Source organism: Tiliqua scincoides, chromosome 11, assembly GCF_035046505.1.
Source record: "Tiliqua scincoides isolate rTilSci1 chromosome 11, rTilSci1.hap2, whole genome shotgun sequence".
Taxonomy (NCBI): Eukaryota; Metazoa; Chordata; class Lepidosauria; order Squamata; family Scincidae; genus Tiliqua; species Tiliqua scincoides.
In genome coordinates this window covers 14,683,548-14,705,852 of record NC_089831.1, presented here as the reverse complement: position 1 = coordinate 14,705,852, position 22,305 = coordinate 14,683,548, and the positions used below count along the sequence as shown (strand labels likewise).

The window sequence follows — 22,305 nt, the reverse complement described above, 5'->3', positions numbered from 1 at the left end:
TGACAGCTTTTTCCTATAAGGATATGGTTAAAAAAGGATATGGTTAAAGTCACACAAGAGAATGAATGACACCCAAAGACCCACTGGTATTTTGTTCCACTAAACACATCTCTGCTTTCAAGTAGACTCTCGGAGGGCACAGGAGACATGTGCAGAGAGAAAGAGAGGAGAAAGATAACACTGGAAAGATTTCAGAAGCTTGTCTGGTTACAGGAACACTCTCCCATCAGATGTCCTTGGTAAGTCCCATTTATGGCAATGCTGTGAAAATGGCTCCTTTGTAAGACACACATACACACAAATGCGCACTGGAGTTCTGGAGGCAACACTGAGTCAGCATTTCCAGTCTCTCTGCTTTGCTGCGGAGTGGTGCAGCTGTTTGCCGGACGGAGGGCCGCAGGAGAAGCTGGTGAATGCTCACACCAAGGAACCCGCCTGGCTCTGGGCTGGCACCATGACCGGCACTGCCCCCATTCGTGAAAGGGTGGAGGAGGTTAGCCCTTGCGAGACTGTGGGCTCCGGTCGTGGTGCCTGGGGTTGAGGCCCATTTGTCCTGTGCAGAGTGTTCCTGTGGACTGGCATGTTGGCATGATGGCAATGGATCCCATTGACTGTGGGAGGGAAATAGAGGGGCAGCGATTGGCTGGAGAGGCTGGGCGTTGGTGTGAGAGTTCCACTCCGGGCATTGCTGAACGGGGGCTTGTAGCCCACCGTACTGCCAGTGGCGGTGGTGATGGAGGCCGTGTCCGAGGCGGGCTTGGGAGGATACGGTTTGTGGTCCCGGGTCGTGTTCATGGAGGACAATGTGCCGTTTTTGGAGACAATGTCTGAACCAGGGCTTTTGACCCAGGAAAGCGTCTTTGGAGCCACAGCATCTTCCCTGTAAAAGGGGGGGGGGAAACGGCAACAGAGTCAGAGGAGGAGAGAGGAACATTTCTAGATTCTCTTTCCCACATTGCCCTCCACATGCATATCAGTTTCCAAAAACAGGAGACTGCAGTCACTGAGACAACATTATGGGTGATCTAGCTTCCCAAACACTTGGGTTGGGGCTTTGGGGTTTCCCTGAGAGACTGACAGCCAACACAGGTTCTTACTTAATCTCATTGGCCATTTCCTCCTGCCCATCTTTCTTCTTCCTTCTGTAGACAAACATATGCAGGACAAACCAGATGATCAGGCCCAGTCCAATGAGGGATCCCAAGACTGCCCCGGCCACCATCGCAGCATTGAAAGCTGCAGGGAGAAGAGGAAAAATGTTGAAGAGGTGGGAAAGAAAGGATCCCAGGAGCAGAGCAAACAGGGCACCAGATCTTAACCCCCCCCCCCACAAGACTGAACTACGCCCCTCTCTCATTCTGGCAAGACTGCCAGAAATGTGCCCCTGGAAAGAACATAAGAACAGCCCCACTGGATCAGGCCATATGCCCATCTAGTCCAGCTTCCTGTATCTCACAGCGGCCCACCAAATGCCCCAGGGAGCACACCAGATAACAAGAGACCTCATCCTGGTGCCCTCCCTTGCATCTGACATTCTGACAAAACCCATTTCTAAAATCAGGAGGTTGCGCATACACATCATGGCTTGTACCCCATAATGGATTTTTCTTCCAGAAACTTGTCCAATCCCCTTTTAAAGGCGTCCAGGCTAGACACCATCACCACATCCTGTGGCAAGGAGTTCCACAGACCAAGTGCAAATACGTTGAAGTGCTTCTTTGGTGCAGCTAATTGACTGGTTCAATTGATTGGACCGTGGCGACTGGCCCAAGCCAACTGACTGACCATTGCACAATTGACTGCACTGCCATTTTAGCAGAAGGAATAAAGAGGAGATGCACCCAGAGAGATTTTCTTTTAAAAAAAAAAAAACATGCTGATTTTATTTATTTATTTATTTATCCGCTACTCTCGGGTTCCCTTCGATCAAAGGCGCTGTAACTGGTGTGGTATTGAGCCTGATTCTGTTACTCATTTTCTCTGTGTCTGTCCAACATTTAATAAACTCCGCTGCTCCATTTTGGGCCCCATTATTTCTAGTTATTCTGGCCCCCCACCTTCTCGCAGCGTTTCTCTTACATGACTTCTCGCACGATATTACATCTCTCGTTGCTGAATTCCTCACAAAGGTCCTTATTGCTAACAGTTCTAAGCAGCCTTGATTGGTGTACTTGCGGGTGCAATCTCCTTGTGGTCATTTATAATTAATTGATGTTTCGTATTGGTGTAGTTTATTTATTTATTTAATTGCGTATGTTGTATGTATGTTGTAGTTTTTTTTCTTTTTTGCTATGCTATTAAAGGTTGTTGAAATGAATGAATGATTTTATTTATAATGCTTTGGCATATTGGAATTTCAGGATTATATATAACCTTATAGAGTCATCTGTTCAGAAATCTAGCATGACAGACACTGCTCCCTCCTGGATGAACCTCTCCTCTCCTGCCCCCTCAAGTGCTGCCACTTTTGGAAGTCAGAACTTATTGTATAACTGGCCCACCCAGATCAAGAAGCTTCAGTGCTTCGCTGTTCCTTGTTAGCAATAGTGATAGCGGTGCACGGTGCAGAGACAGGGGATTGAGAGATGGCTTTCTTCCTCTCGCACCACACTAGGATCAGAGGGTCATTCAGTGAACCTGACGGAAAAGAGGAGCTGGGGGAAGCAAACGGTGTGTCCACCAAGGGCTGCTTCATGGCAGCCAGGGGGAGTGGAAGCCTTGGGACTGCAAAGTGGCACTCACTTGGATTCACCTCCAGCGTGATGGTGCAGTTGGCATGGCCAGCGTCGTTGGATGCGTTGCAGACGTACGTTCCAGACATGCCCATGGTGAGGTTCGTCAGCTTCAGAGTGCCCCCAAACAGATCTGCAACACAGGTAACCAACAAGCCACAGCTTCTTATTCACCAGGGTTCTCAACTTCTCATTCGTGGCACCAGGTCTGTCCCAAAGCCTCTTGCAACTGTGCCCCCTCTTTCAGCTCTTACTGCACAAGATCATATGTCACTTTCTAATGGCAACAAAATATAGAAGAATATGTACTCTTGGGGCACTCTCACTTATTCCTGCAGGAGCCTGCCTGCTGCGTCCCTGCATGAAGCCACAGCTCTGGGACGGCTACCCTCCAACCAGTCTCCAATTATTCAATTGCACTCCTGTATTGGGAGCAATGGGATGATTTGATGCAAATGCCCATCAGAATTCCTAGCCCTGAAGGCCAAACTATACAATGCATTGGGGGCCTGTGGGGGGGGGGTGCACTTTTAATGTAGACAGCAGCTGGGAGAGGACCCAACCCCAACCCAGACAGGGACCAAAGCACAAGGGAGAATTTCATCTTTTGCTGTGAATTCTTTGGCTCCAGTGGGAGATTTTCTCCAAGGGGAAACAGCAGCTATAGAAAGTGGGGGTGACCCAGATTAGCACCACGCCGCATGGGCAAAGAGTTAAAGCCCTTTCACTTTGCTGATCTGGATTGGGGCCGAAAATAATATGTAATTTCATTTAAAAAAATTAACACACTCAGGTGCTAATCATGCACTAGACAGGGAGCTCTCCCTTTAACACACCAACACAATCCTTTGCAGATATTATCACAGAAGGCTGTCATCTGTTTTAAAAACAAACAAATCCTGTTGTCAACCAGCAGGTTCTGAAAACGCTTTCTGCACACATAAGCTTGATTCAGGCTCATCTGTTAACACTGCAGGCCCCACCGCCCAGCTCAGATCCCAGAAGTTGTCAGTTGTCCTGGCCATGGCAATGGGCACTTATGCATTTCGTACCTTGTGCAGGTTCAAAAAAGAACTGAGAGCTGGGGCTGGTGCGTTTCCAGCGGTACCTCGGACCAGGTTTGCCAGAAGAGGACTTGCAGCTCAAGCTGATATTTCCCCCAACATGGGGACTTCCATGAAATTGACACCTTGGCATGGACGGAGGGACTGCAAAAGAAAGAAGGGGGATGCGATACATCGGAAGGGGAACCTGTAGTCCCAGTGTGAAGATGCAAACAGTTATAGCAGCAGGAGCAGCACCACCTACAGGCCATCACGAAAATTGCTGTTTCATTCTGAATGCCAAGCCAAACCCACCCAACCTAAAACGTACTGATGATACAATGCCACAAGGCTGTGACTCCCCCAGTACCGTTCTCCTGGAATCTTGATTGATTTTTAATGTACTTGCTCCACAGTGTGCAAGCGTCAGTGGCGTATGAAGAGAGCAGCTGGGGGGGGGGGTGTGGTGGCCCCAGGCTGCGGGGGGAGGGGGTGTCTGAGAGGTTGCCCCAAGATATTTAAACTTCTTTTTCAAGAAAACTTATTTCTTTCAAACTTTTTAAGTTTATTGGTATGATTATGATTATATATACAAATTTACAAAGTTATATATAATATACTAATAGAAATATACAAACTAACAATGTACATATATCTATTTTACACACACACACACACACACACACACTCACACAAACACACACAGTGTTCAATTAAAGAAAATGTTCACTATCTACACTTCTCTATTATTCATTCCATGCCATGACTATTACATTTGGCTGGGGGGGGGGGAGATGATTGGCAACCTTCAGTCTCGAAAGACTATGGTATAAGCCTACAGCACCTGGTATTCCCAGGCGGTCTCCCATCCAAGTACTAACCAGGCCTGACCCTGCTTAGCTTCCGAGATCAGACGAGATCGGGCATGTGCACGGGTGCCAAAAATTTATCGGCAACCAAGTGCCAAATGACTTTGGCATGCCATTGGCCGGCCTCATGTGGTTTCTGAAGCTTCGTTCACTGCAGTTTGTTTCAGCACAACTGCGCATCCTCATGCGCGCACCATCAGTTTTCTTACAAGTGACAAGGCACGCCACACTGCCGATGGAAGGGGGCTCACATTCCCTCAATGGCTATACTAATAAATGACCCTCTTCTAAACTTCCATGGAACACTTGTGGACAGTGGCATTGCTGGGGGGGGGGTGCTGGGTGCACTAGGTGACTTGCATGGGGGGGTGACACCACTATGGGCCAAAATTTTTTAAAGCTTGGTGTTTTTGAATAATACCATCACGTTATATATCATTTGATGCGTAAGTTCACCCAGAATGCAATCAATCAAACCGTGTTGAAATACCTCGATTCTACCAAAAGTTATAGCAGAAAAAACTCAGCAGGGGCAAGGCAATGATATATCACCACACCCACCACCTGGGGGCATTGCCCTACCCTACATATGGGAGGAGGTCCATCATAGCGGTGACGCTTGGCTTGGCAGGCCTCCTGCACCAGGTGACAAACCCTAGTGATGCCACTGTCTGCCAACCGTTCACGGCACACTCAATGTGCTGCAGCACACCAGTTGAAAATCGCTGGTTTAAGCCCTGGTCAGTTCCCTGGCAGCAAACAGAGGTTTACCTAGAACCGTCAGGTTGATGACTCCAATGTTCCTGCCATCCTGAGAAGCTTCATCCAAAAGATTGACTGTGCACATGTATTTGCCAGAATCTCTCTCTTGACTATTGTTAATTGCAATGGAGATATTGTAAGAAGGCATGGGGTGCACAAAGCCAACTCGGGTCTTGAGAGACGTCTCATCCTTTACCACCTGCCCATCCATGTACTTTAGTATCTGAAAGAAAAGAAAGACACAACCAATGGATTAAGGACCCCTGACAAATCATCACTGCCCATGGAAAGGAGAAAGCAGAGCAACCAAAACTGGAAAACACGCTGTAAAAAATAAGAGTTCTTGTTTATAAATAAGAGCAAGGCACACAAGTCACACAGACTAGGAGTGCCTGACCCCCATCTGTTGCAATGCCCCGTGTATACTGACGGCCCTGCAATCAATCGTCATCGCTTTTTAAACTAAACCGCAAGATTACAGTCACACTGAATTTATTGCCACACACTCTGAGATGAAAAGGAAGCTTCTGAGACACATGAAAAAAGTGCATCTGAAAGTCATCCAAAATTAAGATGCCTTTTGGAAGGGTGCACAAACCGTTTGCAAAAACTGCCCATTCTGTCCCCTCCAGCTTGGCTCAGCTCCCCTAAAAACTCATGGTCACATGACTAAACACAAAAATCCTGCTGCCAAAAAAAGAGAGGGTGCCTTGCTTGTCCAAGGCCCTGAGCTCATGGCAAGGGATGACAGTGGAGGTGGATCATCCTCTGGATACACTTTTTGCATGGAAAAACTCATAAAACACTAGTCAACCACTGAACTGCCTTTTGTCCTTAAACACCTCAAACCTGAGCACAATTTTTTAATTAGATTGACAGTTAATAAGAAACTGCAACTCTAAAAGATCAGTGACATTTCAACAGTGTCTGCAAAGCATGTTTCTGTACACTGTAATTAAACAGCGGATCAAAAAAGATGCAAGTAAACAAAACCCTTCTGGGGGGAGGTATAGGCTCAGTGGTAGAGTATCAGCTGCGGAGGCCTCCAAAGAGGTCAGAATGGTCCTGATCCAATGAATGCAGCCCCCAAAAATGCAGAGAAGGAGGTCCCCCCTCCGAGCTGCAAGTCTATGGAGCCCTATGGAAAGTGAAGCAGCCTCATGTCGCATTTACTTGCGAGTAGGCAGACACGCCTTGGCTGGTGGTCAGGCCAGGCAAAGGGGAACATGAGGACACCAGAATGCTCCCAATCTGATGGAGCTGGAGTGCAACAAATGTTCAGAAGCAGCCCCCCCCCCCCCCACTAAAAAGGACAAAAAAGAGGCTTGAACTGGTAAGGGAAAGTTTTCTACTTTGCACTTGCAAAGCCAGGTGGGTCTATCTTGATATGCCTGAAATAGAAGAACTTTAACTGGGCACTGGGGAGGACTGGAAATCTCACTGATTCTTTTTGGGGGGCTGTTATTGCAGGCAGACTACAGAGTAAGCTCCTGTAACAGAAGGTTGTAACAAAAGGTACAACCAAAAAACCGGTGGGGGTGGGGCAATGGTACATCACACCCAACTGGGGCATTGCCCCGCCCACTACATGGGGTGACGTGCAGGCCTCCCACACCGGGTGACTCGAATCCTAGTGACGCCACTGAGCTCTGCATTCAGAAAGTCCCAGGTTTAGTCTCTAACACAGTGATTTTCAACTTTTTTAATCTCACGGCACACTGCTAAGGCACTAAAATGGTCAAGGCACACCATCAGCTTTTTGATAATTGACAAGGCTCACTGTGCTGTCAATGGGGGCTCACTTCCCCCAATGATCCTATTGATAAATGACCCTCTCCCAAATTCCCACGGCACACCTAGGGACCATTCACGGCACACCAGTGTGCCACGGCAAGGTGGTTGAAAATGGCTGCTCTAACATCTCTAGATTGGGGGGGGGGGGCGGAGAAAAATATCTAAAACCCTGAGAGCAGCTGCTGTGGACATGACTGACAAAGCAGCTCCTTTTGTTCCAAATGAAGATGCCTTGGCCTGATCATAGTCAGTTTCAATGACAATGCGTGGATGAGACGGTGGTGTAGGGAGGAGGGGTTTAGATTCGTTAGGCACTGGGGAACGTTTTGGGACAAGCGGGGCCTGTACAAGAGGGACGGGCTCCACTTGAACCAGAATGGAACCAGACTGCTGGCGCATAACATTAAAAAGGTGGCAGAGCAGCTTTTAAACTGATCCCTGGGGGAAGGCCGACAGGAGCCGAGGGGCATCCGGTTCGGGACTCCTCATCCCTATGGGATGAGGATGGGGAGGTTAGAGAACAACAAGACAAAGGCAGGGTAGGAGAAGAAATTGGGAAAGGTAGGGAGATGGGATGTGATAGACAGTTTGGCACAATGAGAGGATGCGGGGACAAAGGAGCGAATAAGCAGCCCATCCTGGGGCATTCCGTGTATAAATGCTTTTATGCGAATGCCCGAAGTCTACGAGCAAAGGTGGGAGAACTGGAATGTCTGGTGACAAGGGAAAATATTGACATAGTGGGCATAACGGAAACCTGGTGGAATGTGGAGAATCAGTGGGATACCGCAATCCCGGGCTATAAACTCTACAGGAGGGACAGGCAGGGGCGTGTTGGAGGTGGGGTGGCCCTTTATGTTAAGGAAGGGATAGAATCCAGCAAAGTAGAGATTGAAGGTGGGTCCGACTCCACCGTAGAATCTCTGTGGGTTAAATTACCAGGCTTGAGCAGCGATGTAATACTGGGGGCGTGCTATCGTCCTCCAGACCAGAAATCTGATGGGGACCTTGAAATGAGGAAACAGATCAGGGAGGTGACAAGGAAGGACAGGGTTGTAATCATGGGGGACTTCAATTATCCTCATATTGACTGGGTCAATTTGTGTTCTGGTCACGATAAGGAAACCGGATTTCTTGACGTGCTAAATGACTGTGGCTTAGATTAGCTAGTCACGGAGCCCACCAGAGGACAGGTGACTCTGGATTTAATATTGTGCGGTACGCAGGACCTGGTTAGAGATGTAAACGTTACTGAGCCATTGGGGAACAGTGATCATGCTGCGATCCGTTTTGACGTGCACGTTGGGGGAAGAATACCAGGCAAATCTCTAACAAAAACCCTTGACTTCCGATGGGCGGACTTCCCTCAAATGAGGAGGCTGGTTAGAAGGAGGTTGAAAGGGAGGGTAAAAAGAGTCCAGTCTCTCCAGAGTGCATGGAGGCTGCTTAAAACAACAGTAATAGAGGCCCAGCAGAGGTGTATACCGCAAAGAAAGAAGGGTTCCACTAAATCCAGGAGGGTGCCCGCATGGCTAACCAGCCAAGTTAGAGAGGCTGTGAAGGGCAAGGAAGCTTCCTTCCGTAAATGGAAGTCTTGCCCTAATGAAGAGAATAAAAAGGAACATAAACTGTGGCAAAAGAAATGTAAGAAGGTGATAGGGGAGGCCAAGCGAGACTATGAGGAACGCATGGCCAGCAACATTAAGGGGAATAATAAAAGCTTTTTCAAATATGTTAGAAGCAGGAAACCCGCCAGAGAAGCGGTTGGCCCTCTGGATGGTGAGGGAGGGAAAGGAGAGATAAAAGGAGACTTAGAGATGGCAGAGAAATTAAATGAGTTCTTTGCATCTGTCTTCACGGCAGAAGACCTCGGGTAGATACCGCTGCCCGAACGGCCCCTCCTGACCGAGGAGTTAAGTCAGATAGAGGTTAAAAGAGAAGATGTTTCAGACTTCATTGATAAATTAAAGATCAATAAGTCACCGGGCCCTGATGGCATACACCCAAGGGTTATTAAGGAATTGAAGAATGAAGTTGCAGATCTCTTGACTAAGGTATGCAACTTGTCCCTCAAAACGGCCACGGTACCAGAAGATTGGAGGATAGCAAATGTCACGCCTATTTTTAAAAAGGGAAAGAGGGGGGACCCGGGAAACTATAGGCCGGTCAGCCTAACATCTATACCGGGTAAGATGGTGGAATGCCTCATCAAAGATAGGATCTCAAAACACATAGACGAACAGGCCTTGCTGAGGGAGAGTCAGCATGGCTTCTGTAAGGGTAAGTCTTGCCTCACAAACCTTATAGAATTCTTTGAAAAGGTCAACAGGCATGTGGATGCGGGAGAACCCGTGGACATTATATATCTGGACTTTCAGAAGGCGTTTGACACGGTCCCTCACCAAAGGCTACTGAAAAAACTCCACAGTCAGGGAATTAGAGGACAGGTCCTCTCCTGGATTGAGAACTGGTTGGAGGCCAGGAAGCAGAGAGTGGGTGTCAATGGGCAATTTTCACAATGGAGAGAGGTGAAAAGCGGTGTGCCCCAGGGATCTGTCCTGGGACCGGTGCTTTTCAACCTCTTCATAAATGACCTGGAGACAGGGTTGAGCAGTGAAGTGGCTAAGTTTGCAGATGACACCAAACTTTTCCGAGTGGTAAAGACCAGAAGTGATTGTGAGGAGCTCCAGAAGGATCTCTCCAGACTGGCAGAATGGGCAGCAAAATGGCAGATGCGCTTCAATGTCAGTAAGTGTAAAGTCATGCACATTGGGGCAAAAAATCAAAACTTTAGATATAGGCTGATGGGTTCTGAGCTGTCTGTGACAGATCAGGAGAGAGATCTTGGGGTGGTGGTGGACAGGTCAATGAAAGTGTCGACCCAATGTGCGGCGGCAGTGAAGAAGGCCAATTCTATGCTTGGGATCATTAGGAAGGGTATTGAGAACAAAACGGTTAGTATTATAATGCCGTTGTACAAATCTATGGTAAGGCCACACCTGGAGTATTGTGTCCAGTTCTGGTCGCCGCATCTCAAAAAAGACATAGTGGAAATGGAAAAGGTGCAAAAGAGAGCGACTAAGATGATTACGGGGCTGGGGCACCTTCCTTATGAGGAAAGGCTACGGCGTTTGGGCCTCTTCAGCCTAGAAAAGAGACGCTTGAGGGGGGACATGATTGAGACATACAAAATTATGCAGGGGATGGACAGAGTGGATAGGGAGATGCTCTTTACACTCTCACATAATACCAGAACCAGGGGACATCCACTAAAATTGAGTGTTGGGCGGGTTAGGACAGACAAAAGAAAATATTTCTTTACTCAGCGCGTGGTCGGTCTGTGGAACTCCCTGCCACAGGATGTGGTGCTGGCATCTAGCCTAGACGCCTTTAAAAGGGGATTGGACGAGTTTCTGGAGGAATAATCCATTATGGGGTACAAGCCATGATGTGTATGCGCAACCTCCTGATTTTAGGAATGGGTTAAGTCAGAATGCCAGATGTAGGGGAGAGCACCAGGATGAGGTCTCTTGTTATCTGGTGTGCTCCCTGGGGCATTTGGTGGGCCGCTGTGAGATACAGGAAGCTGGACTAGATGGGCCTATGGCCTGATCCAGTGGGGCTGTTCTTATGTTTATGTTCTTATGTAATGTATTTTAGGAATATTGAACTAAAAGAAGCCTTAGAAAAGCAAGGAACAGAAGAGGAGAAACCCTCACCGATTAGCCCCCATGATTACAGAAGCCAAAGAAATGAAGAAGGCTAAGCAAATATAGTCAGTTCCCATTATCCGCTAGGGCTTGGTTCCTAGAAAACCTCATGGGTACTGAATTAGCAGATACTGAATCATTGAGCTTATGGAGACAATGGGGCCAGGTTCCAGGGAATTATCTTCACCGCACACTCTATGAACTTTATGAACCTGAATCTTACCTTCAAGAAGTCTATGGAGCTGGGTGATCAACAACTCCAACATCTTATGTTTCCTCCTCTGTGCTGGTTATCTCTCAACTCACTGAAGGTTGCTGGCCCAACAATGAGGTCTCAGAGTTCAGCAGTGGGGAGGGGGTTGCTTCACCCTTCCTCCTCCTTCTCCACCTGTCTCTTGCTTGCCCCAGAGCAGCCCTCAGGTAGCCTTCCAGAGGCCTCTTAGCATCATTAGGGTTGTGAAGGTTCAGCTGGAGTCCCCAAGATGGTGGGGCAAGTCTGGAAGTGGACAGAAATGTGTCCGACGATTGTCCACGGGCCAATACCAGTGCCCTTTTGATGTGGAAAATTGACCCAATTCAGACAACTTTCTAAAAAACGAGGCGTATAGTTGGATGGATGTGATCCCCCCCCCCCCCGCAATCAGCAGTATCTTAGCTGTGCTGAGTCTTCCCCCCCCCCCCCAGTGCACTGGCACAATATTCACAGATTAACTAGAATAGAATTGTGGATAGAACTGAGGTAGGTGGCAATTCTGCCCCTCCCAAATAATCAAATTAATGGACAGAAAATTTGCATATAAAGAGAACTGACTTTAAATGCAGAGTTATTTCATGGGCCTAATTTAGGAGCCTGCCTGGAAAGTTGAAGAACCTCTAAGTTTCTTCCAGGACCAGGGAAATATTGCAGTTGATGACTTCATCCCTTTGGCCTGGATCTCAGTCTTCCGCCTTCTGTCCCTTTTGGAGGTGACAAACTAAGAAGCCGGCTTTGCTTCACGGTTCCCCCCCTTCTCTGCATGATGCAGTGACAAGTCTAGCACATCACAGGGATGATGCTTGGTTGCCACGGCAACGGCAACCAACAGCCTGGATCTGCACAGGCAGGACACGGGGCCAGCTTTTTTTGAAGGCAAAGGGTGTGCCTCGAAAAAGCAGCACAGGGATAGCTGACCTCACTTGAACTCCAAACTCCACTCCAAAGTTATTGCCTTGGAACCAGTTAGCATTGTGCCTCAATGTGCAAAGATTGGGGCCAGGTTGGTGTTGAGAAGGGACAGGTGTGCAGATCTTGGCTCCTGTGCTTTTAAAAGCAAACTAACCAGCTTAATTTCTGTGTGTCAAAATGGGGATCTGATGGGGGGATGTCTGGGGAAAGTGGCATTGCTAGCGGGGTGCGCACATGGGGGGGTGACACCACTACTAGCCAAAATTTTTAAATCTTGCTCTTTTCAAATAATTCCAGCATGTTATATATCATTCAATGTGTATTTTCAAGGGCAATGCAATGAAATAAACCGCGTTGAAATATCTCTATCCTATCAAAAGTTATAGCCAAAAAATGAGCAGGGCGGGGCAACGGTGCATCTCCACACCCATCGCCTGGGACACTGCCCCATCCACTGCATGGGAGGAAGTCCATCATGGGGTGACGGGCTGGCCTCCCCCACCAGGCGATGAAAATCCCAGTGACGCCACTGTCTGCGGAGGTCTTTTCTCCAGCCTTGCTGAAGTTCAGCAGAGGCATTCCTGATCAGGGGACATTGGATGGAAAGGAGCAAAATGCAACCAAACTCAGAAAATAATGTAGATTTGTTTGTAAAATACAAACATGCAACGCTGCTGTACACCAAGTCTGGACATTCTCCCATCTAACTCAATATTGTCAAACACTGACCGGCAGTGGCTCTCAGGTTTCCAAGATGGGTTTTACCCCCACTGTAACTTGCAGATATCCAAGGGCTGAACCTGGGATTGTCCCATGCAAAGCAGGCGGTAACTCCTGAGCAAGGGCCCTGCCCCAGGAATCCCAAGGTCCTCTCCTCAAGCAGCTTCACACCTGTTACTGTCTCAATGCCGGGCCGGCTCACCCAGCTGCAAAGTGCTGCAAATGCTGTTTCCAGGGTTCTTTGGGGCCTGCGTGCTTTACAGGCTGCAAAGTGCTCCAAGATGCTCAAAGGCTGTGCATGCTAGCGTGTGAAGAGGGCAGCATCATCAGGGATGCCAAACACAGCAGGACAACCTGTACTCAGAAGTCCGTTTGGACCGCACTGCTGCCCTGCGTGCGAGCGACACATTGGGGCGAACAAAAATCCTACCCCCTCCCTCTTTTGGGACAGAAATTTCCATGCTGATGCGTCTGTGGCTGCCTTATCTGTGTGCCAGCAAGAGGACCCGTTTGTGTGTGTGTGTGTGTGTGTGTGTGTGTGTGTGTGTGTGTAAGTTTAATTCTAAACCTACAATATACAAAAGAAAAAACTGAACTCCAACAATCATGAATCCATTTCACTGAGTCTACAATACAGAAATAGAGATGGGTATTGTTATGATATGAAAAATTCCAACAATAAAATAACTACACTGCCCAACAGCAACAAAAATGTCCTGGTGTTTTTAAAGTTAGATCTATTCCTGGGTATATTTGGGGTGACAACTCTGTCCTTTCTTCCCAGCTGCTCATTATACTTGATCTACCTCCTGAACACCCATGGGATCCTTCATGCTTCCTTCCTTCATATCCTTTCTTAAAATCCACCTTGTCCATGAAAACTTGGGCTTAGCTTAATTCCCTACAGTAATTCAACTCCAGTCTGTGCAACTGAAACAGCAGCTCATGCTTCTCCAGTATCCCCCTGCTTCCATCTTCCCTTCCATCTTCCCTTCCATCTTCCCCTGCTTCCATCCCCCCTTCCCTCCTTGTGTCAATATCCAAACTGTAAGCCTGTTGGGGCAGGGAGCGGCTTTCTCACTTTCTGTAAAATAGAGCCCAATCTTATGCATGCCTACTCAGAAGTAAGTCCCATTATAGTCAACAGGGCTTACTCCTATGTAAGTGTGGATAGGATTGCAGCCATAGACAAGCAACTACACAGTGTATAAGAAGAGCACACATACCAGCACAAGACGGAAACCTTGCCTTCCCCGATGTGGATCTTCCATTACCAGCCCACTGCAAAGGTGTGTAAAACTAGCTACAAAATGATTTAACGGCATCTCTTGTTACCAGGTCGGGGCCGGGAAGCAGAGAGGGAGTCCCCAAGAGAGAGAAGGGAGCTCTCTCTGCCAGCTCAAAAATCCTTTCCTCCAAAGCCCATCTCTGCCACAGAGGACTCTTTCACTGGTTCCTGACTGCCTTCTGGGCAACAGGAGATTCTATTGTCAACCTCCAAGCTAGATTTACACCCCTCACTGCTGACTGGCATTCCTAACAGAAGCTACCTTTGTATGTGTAGGAGAGAAACTTCCAGACAGAGTCAAAAGCAAGCAGATGGCAAAGACAAGCACATTTCACCGCAAAAACGTTCCACCTTGCCATAGGTACAACCCACATTCGCATGACCTAAATGTTCTGCCTTTTCTTCCCCATGCAAATAGTTCAACTGTTTTCAATTGCAGCCACCTTCCTTATCTGCAACTATCCTGACCTGCCTTGCAGGGTTGTTGTAAAGAGTATAGAGTAACTAGTGTGCCTTAGGACTGAAGTGTCATATTTCACTAAGGCATGAATGGAGCCACACCAGATTTGGGGACCAGAAGGAAGCCAACTTTTGCTTCGTCCACTGCAAGGGTGCAAGATTTTTGTTGTTCGTTATTCCTCATTCCAGGGAAAAGTCATGCTTCCTATAGCTAGGCAATCTTTAAAAAATACAGATGCAATTCCATCTCTAAGCGGACAAGTCACTTGGGAAAGAGAGGCGAAGGCAACCGCAATCCCAGACACTGAACAATAACTTTTGGACCTGCAAATTAGTCTTTGGAGAGCTCCTGTGGATATTTCTGCAGGACCCCTTATGCGCTCTCTTCCTGCCCTTTTTGTCATTCTGCACCACACACTCATTTGCCCACCTCTGTGAAACAAAAACCATGCAAGCTTTAAGCATTAACCATTAAGCATTAACCATGCAGCTTCCACAAAGGGCAAATCAATAATTCACAAAATGGCGCATGTTTTGAACCACTTAATTAGCCAGCGGCCGAGAGAGAAGAAAGGACTGCGTCGCTTTCGGTCAGAAATCACATCACAATTACTAAAGATGCTCATGTCACAGGGGCAGGCAACATCCCCATCACAACATCGAAGGGAAAGGTAGGACACTGTACACAAAGCATACAACTTGGCCTAAATACACACGCACTTTGTGTGCTCCAAAAGAGGGGGACTTCATGTGGTGCTGAGGTGGAACGGAAAGGTCTGCTCACTGTGCGGAAGGATTCTACCAAACCCGGGATCCGGCCCCTAGGCCGGGGTTTAACCAGCCCTGGCCTAGAGTGTTTTCCCAGGAGATGCTCTAGCCTTCCACTCTACTCCCCAGGAGTATCACGCCTTCTTGACATACTTCCTCTTCAGCTCCCCTCTGCCTTTCCAAAACTGCAGAGGAAGTAGCAGAAGGTAGGGCACACATATTGAACACAACTGGGGAAGCAAGGCACCATGCAACGGGAGGAGGACTTAGGTGCAGGGTGGATAGAGGGGAGAGAGAGTTCAAAAAGCCCTCCATCTCTTGATCCACTCTGGTCATGGCTGGTAACACCGGTTGAAGACGATAGCAGATTTTCCATGATCAGAATGGGGAGGAAACACACAGAAGAAGAGATCTTAGCACGGATTTCTGCTCCTCAGTAAAACTCTGGCTGTGCCTTTACCTGAAAATGCCGAGACGTCCCTGGTCTTTCAAGCATCCATAAGATGTAAGGCTTGCTGCTGGTGTCAGCCGTATACCAGACCGGAAGCACAGCCTGTTGTCCTTGGATTGCAACGACTGATGTTTGTTGAACGTGAACTTCCAACACTGCCGAAGAAAGGCCTGCAGAGAGACGGGGGGGGGGGGGGAGAGACTTAGCTGTATCTCACACAGAGGACACCCATAAGCTTCCCCTAAGTGATGCAATGGATAGGGCTCCAAACCATCACAATCTCCATACCCCCAGTGGTCTCAAGGTGCTGGATTGAGCCATTCTGTTTAATATCTTACGCAGAATGTGCTCATGTATGTAGAGCAGGGGTGTCCAAAGTTTTTGGCACGAGGGCCACATCAGCTCTCTAACACTGTGTTGGGGGCCAGGGGAAAAAAAGAATTAATTTACATTTAAAATTTGAATAAATTTACATAAGTTTACATAAATGAATATATTAAAGATGAACTTATATGAATGAATGAAGGTCTTGCAATAGCTCAAGGCCTAGAAAAGGCCTTGCACAAAGCAAGGCTGGCCTTTCCTTTGCTGCTTCTGCTGCATCACAGACATGAAACAGCAAGCAGTGTAGGGAGCCCTCATCCCACAGCTCAAGTGAGAGGTCAAACAGTCGCCCTCATGCTGAGAGAAGTTGCGTCGGGCCAGTGCAGGCTTCAACAAATCTCCAGAGGGCCAGAGGCTCATTGGAGACTGGGGACTCCCTGAGGGCCGCATTGAGAGACCTCGAAGGCCGCAAGTGGCCCCCGGGCCGGGGTTTGGGCACCCCTGATGTAGAGCAAGGACCTTTTTCCAGACAAACCTGGTTCAGATGTTTCCTTAATGTGATCCTTTAAAAGACAGGGTGATTTGATTGAGAGGATCACAAACAAGCTATCACAAGCTTTTACTGCATTGAAACAAACCAGGATCAAGCAGAGGATTGATATTTTGGGTTGACTAATATTTTGGGTTGACTAATTTTAGAAGACACCACAGTGCCTTGAGTTTGGATGTAACAGGAAACCATGGGTAAGTCAAAAGCGAAAACAGAAGCCCTCTTTTGAACTTTCTTGAGTATGAACCCACAGTATGCCACACTTTGTTTATGACCATCTAACCATGGTTTAGACTCTAGGTAACCATTTCCCATTGTCAAGCTGTTCTTGGCCTGACCCAAGTCAATATGTCAGCCAAAAATGTACCCACTATGTCACCCACTGCCCACTGTCACATGTACACCTCCTCCCATTATTTTTGACACTCCAAGTTCTTCCATGGAAGAACTGTGCTACAAGATCTTGTTAAAGCCCATAGCAACATTATTTAAATGGAATGTGTGATCATCACCCATGCACCATCAATTGCCAATGTGTTTTTTTCTCCTCCAAATAAAAAATGGCCTTTTAACCTCTTGCCTGCTATGCCTCCCCCAAACGTATAATCTGGATTCTTCAAAGAAAAAAACAAAACAAAACACTATTTCTGGAAAGCTACCAGCAAATTCTTTCAAGCAGATTTCACAAGCCTAGGATGGAACAGCTCGAGCGAAAACCTTTTTGCACGGCCTGCGTTTGCAAAACAGGTGGCTTGTGCAATCCTTGAAATGACAGGTAAACACCATTCGATCTGTGCAATTATTTCATACGCCGTTGTCGTCTTCGAGCACCCGGAATGAGGCGACAAGATGCACTTTGAAAAAACAATCAAAATCACAAAAGCAGCTAGGCTCCCTCATTCATTTTTTTTTTTTTCCTATTTGGGGACCATGAAGACAGATTCCCCTCCTTGTGTGCATGCACAGTCCAGAAGAGGGCAACTGGACACTTGGGTGCAAAACATTCCTGGTGCCAAAGCATTTTACTTTAGCTCTTTCCAAAGCAAAGACATTCTGATTGTCAGCTACCCTACAGCGGCAGACTCTGTACAAAGAGAAGGGTTTGCAAAGCGAGAAACCCGGTGGTTGCTCTGCTCAGTCAGGTCTCAAAAGGTTCGAGAAAGTCTCTCCCCTCACCGACGGTGCCCCTTAGTGCAAATCACAATGTCTGAGCCTAAAAAGCTTTTTAAAACTTTCTCTTTCCTGTTTTGCCCAGTGCCTGAAAGAGCTATGACCACTAGGTTAGGGCAGCCCTTTGTGAAAGACAGGCTGATAGTGTATCCCGGCTGGCCTCTTTCCAGGCAAGAAAATAACCAGGGCTCCTCTTAATGATTTAATTGCAGACCCTCCAAATCAGCATTTCAGACGGGAAGCTAACGGCTCCTGAAAGTGAGGGGCGTGATTCCGACTGCTCTGATGGGTACGCAGATGCCGCAGGGCAAAACATCAGCTGGAATCGGGACGCTCGGAAAACCCTCTGCATCTCCCTGACATGACGATACCACAGAATGTACCAGCGAGAAGAGAGAATTGCCCACAAGGGCCCGAGAATTATCATATATCCTTCAGACTCTGCCCCTTGCCTGCTTCTTGCCCAAATCCCATAAATAATCTGACAGCAATCTTGCTTTGCATCAGAAATACGGTCTATTCGATGTGAGGCCTTGTATGGAGGAGCTAGTGACCAGAAACCAGTTGTCTAATGAATTTTAATGCACCAGCTCCCTTGAGATTTCTTTGCAAGTGATTGGGGGTTTGTATTTTGTCTTGGTACCACCATTAATCAAGGGAAATAGGTAGGCTCTGCAGGTTTGAGTGAGGGAGGAGTTTTCAAATCCAACCCACGTTAGAGCTGCAACAAACATGGTGAATGGCTGATGTCATCAATGGCTTTAAACAGGGCTGAGTCAGTCATGAAGGAGGAGAGGTCTATCTAGTAAGCATTAGGGATGATGGCTAAATGGAACCTCGTGAGTTCCACTGGAACAAGCCAAAGGCCCATCTAATCCAGCTTCCTGTATATCTCCCGATGGCCCACTAGTTACCTCAGGAAGTACACAACAAGCGACCTAAATCCTGGTACCACTCCCTTTTCTCTGGCATTCTGAGTAGCCTATTTTGAAATTCAGGAAGTTTCATGGCTTGTAAGCTGTGATGGACTTTTCTTCTAGAAATCTGTTCAATCCCCTCTTAGACACCTAAGCCAGACCATCACCACATCTTGCAGCAATGAGTTCCACAGACTAATCACATGCTGGGTCAAGAAATATTTTCTTTTGTCTCTCCTGACACTCAATTTTAATGAACGTCCTCTGGTTCTGGTGTTGTGTGAGAGGGCAAAGAACATCCCTCTATCCGCTCTATTCATCTCTTGCATAATTTTATACAACTCAATCATGTCCCCCCTCAGGTGCCTCTTTTCTGGACTAAATAGCCCCAAATGCTGTAGCCTTTCTTCATAAGGTTGGTGCCCCAGCCCAATCATCATTTTAGTCACTCTCTTCTGCACCTCTTTTGCACTGAACCTCTAGTATTATGCTACCTGAATAGCACTTGCTAGGGACAGCAAAAGGACTATGGGCCAGTCCAATCCAACTTTCCAGCCCTGGTGTAGCCATACCAGTGGGGTTTGCACTGCATCCTTGTGGTGGGAAGGTAGTTATGGGGGCCTTCACAAGGTAAGGGAACATTTGTTCCCTCGCTTAGGGGCTGCACTGTGGCTGGAATGTTGGAAAGGATTGGGCCCTATGGCTTTTATGCCCAACTGCCCAGAATCATCTGGTTAGCCTCGGTGGAGAACAGGAAGCTAGATGAGATCAGAGCTGCTAATACTCTCCTTGCTACCTCCCAAGCTAGGGGCTTCACACCCACTAACATGGGAGGGGCCACTAGTGCACTATGCCCAGTGTCATCTCAAGCCTCAGAATGCCAGATTCAAGGGAGGGCACCAGGATGCAGGTCTCCTGTTGTCCTGTGGGCATCCTGAGGCATTTGGTGGTCCACTGAGAGATACAGGAGGCTGGACTAGATGGGCTTTTGACCTGATCCAGCCGGGTTTTCCTTATGTTCTTAAACTAGGATCTCACTCTTCGACGGCAACCCAGTGCATGCACACTCCCAGGTAAGCCTCATTAAACTCAATGGGACTCACTCTGGAGCAGATGTGCACAGAATGGCACTGTTAGTGAATCATGCAGAAACGCAAAGTACCACCTCCTCCGTGGCTGGGAGGTTGGAGCACACAGGTTCTTCCAATGGCTTAATGCACTTCTCATGAGATGCAGCAGTTCTAGTGCAAGACACAAGTATGGCCTTAGTGGGTCATTTGATATCTACTGCCACAGCGGCTAGGTTTGCCCTTCTAAGATCTAAATGGATGTGGGACCTGTCTTATCTTCAGTGTTAGCTCCTAGAGTCTAATTCCTGCATTAGACATGCAGGAATACAAGAACCTGGAAGAAAGCTGCGTGCAATGGGTTGGGCGTGCAGGGAATCGGCTGCCGTCTCCGCAAACCTGACCGCTGGGAGGATTGCAGTCGTACAGTCGAATCGCAGCGATACAGCTCTTTACACATGCAGGGCCATTCAAAGCACTCAACTCTACAGATAGTCACGTCTGGCCCAGGACAAAACAACTCCTTATATAACTAAGACGGCTGGTCAACGCCCAAGCATTAAAAGAGCCAAGATGTTTGCTTTTGCAACCCCCCCTCCCCCCACTTTGGGCTCCTTTAAGGATGTACCATCTGCCTTTAGAGCAAAGAGATTTCCTGCCTTCTGAGATCAAGCTTTTCAGAGGAGGATGCAAGACAATGGCCATAAGACGTCCCACTCCTTCACAGGAACAGCTCTCTGACATCAGGCCCGGTCATTTCCACTGCACCCCTTGGTAAAACAAACCCCTGGAAATGCCTGAGACAACAACAGGAAGGCGCACTCATGCCTCGCTTGATAAGACTCCTGGGTCGCTCCAAAGAGTCTTGCTCCTTCCTATCAGCTCCCTGCAGACGCAAATGGCCTCCTCAGGGCTGCATTACCAGTGCTGACCTTTCCCACCATCCGACACAAATGCCCAGACCCTGAAAACGTTTCAATGGTCCAAGCAACAGTGTACAAAAGGGAGCAGATCAAGCAAAGCTGCCTGTACTGAGTCAGACCACTGGCCCACCTATAGCCACCGTCACCTGGCAGCAGAGAGATGGTTCTCTCTGTTTCTGTTCTCTCTCATTGCCTACCACCTGATCCTTTATAAGTGGAGTTGTCATGAATTGAACCAGTTATGTGCTCCGCTATTGAGTTATGGCCCTTTCCCCAAAGCCTGGCCTTCTCAGGCTCTTCGCAGCACCCAAGAGGGAAGAGCCACAGGGACAAGAGCAGTTAAGTAACTATGAGGTTTCTCCCAGGTACTAGCCACTCAGTGCCTATTATAAACACGGAGCTTTATAATGTTGCTTTTCTAGTGGCTGTCTGCTGGGCAGGAGGTCTGGTCTAGAGGGTAGACCCTCCGTCTGCCTGAGGATAACATCCACAAGGTTGCCAGTTCGAGGCCACCGGCACCGTGCGACCTTGGAGCAGCTGACAAGCCGAAGCCGAGCTATTCCATCTGCTCTGAGCGTGGAAGGATGGAGGCCAGAATGTGAAGCCAGATCGGAACGAAACACCTGAATGTAGTGGTTCTTGAAAGAAAGAACCTTCTTTCAAATTGTAAAAATCCCTATTTAATAAGGGATTTAAATAAAAGCCTGCATATGTAAACCGCCTTGAATAAAGTCTTGAATAAAGACCAAGAAAGGCGGTATATAAATACCTGTTGTTGTTGTTATTATTATTATTATTATTCATTTGCATCTTTTTAGATTGTGAGCCCTTTTGGGACAGGGAGCCATTTAGTTATTTGATTTTTCTCTGTAAACCGCTTTGTGAACTTTTAGTCGAAAAGCGGTATATAAATACTGTTAATAATAATAATAATAATAATAATAATAATAATAATAATGGTAGCAAAGTTATGTTACTTCATCAGCAACAGGTGGCAAGGTGAACCCAACAGCCAGTTCTACAAGCACTTGTGTACATTCCCCTTAGTGACAAAGTTGTCCTAGTCAGAACACATTTTGGCCTGGTTTAATGACCCCCCCCCCCACACACACACCATGCTGCAGAAGTGCCAATTTTAAGAAGATCTCCTGCATATTCCACAGGGAATGAGCACCATCTACCCATTTATTGCACCCACACTCAAGCTTACTTAGGTTGGTGGTGGCAGAACTAGGACAGGTTCCAGCCCCCGAGCAGAGCAAATAAATAAATTTACCTTTCTCTTCTTGTTAGGAAGATAGGAATCTGCCATAGTGATCACAGGGTGACCAAGCTTAATACAGTTGGCCCCTGGTATCTGAAGGGGATCCATTCCTGGACTGATATTTGTGTTATACCAATATCCGTGGACAATGTGGGAAGGGCCTCAAGGACATAAGAACATAAGAAGAGGCCTGCTGGATCAGGCCAAAGGCCCATCTGTGAACAGAAGTACCTTCTGGTTACACCCAGGAGGACTTCTGAGGCTTGGGAAGGCTGTACATGTCCTCTCCAGGTCTTAAAAGGCCTCCCGGACGCTGCCAGAAGACTCTT

At 47.6% G+C, this 22,305-nt stretch overlaps 1 protein-coding gene and 1 pseudogene across 1 annotated transcript in view; both read right to left on the bottom strand.

Annotated features, from left to right (window-relative positions):
- Positions 1-38: 38 nt before the first annotated feature.
- Positions 39-22,305, bottom strand: part of ESAM (endothelial cell adhesion molecule) — a 64,725-nt gene continuing 42,458 nt past the window's right edge. The window contains exons 2-7 of the mRNA XM_066639737.1: positions 15,771-15,931; positions 5,416-5,629; positions 3,785-3,940; positions 2,743-2,865; positions 1,098-1,236; positions 39-880 (exon numbers count right to left, since the gene is read on the bottom strand). Of these exons, the coding sequence (XP_066495834.1) occupies positions 418-880; positions 1,098-1,236; positions 2,743-2,865; positions 3,785-3,940; positions 5,416-5,629; positions 15,771-15,931 (1,256 nt within the window). The 3' untranslated portion in view covers positions 39-417. The remainder of the gene's footprint in view (positions 881-1,097; positions 1,237-2,742; positions 2,866-3,784; positions 3,941-5,415; positions 5,630-15,770; positions 15,932-22,305) is intronic.
- On the bottom strand, positions 4,608-4,721 carry LOC136662913 (5S ribosomal RNA; annotated as a pseudogene).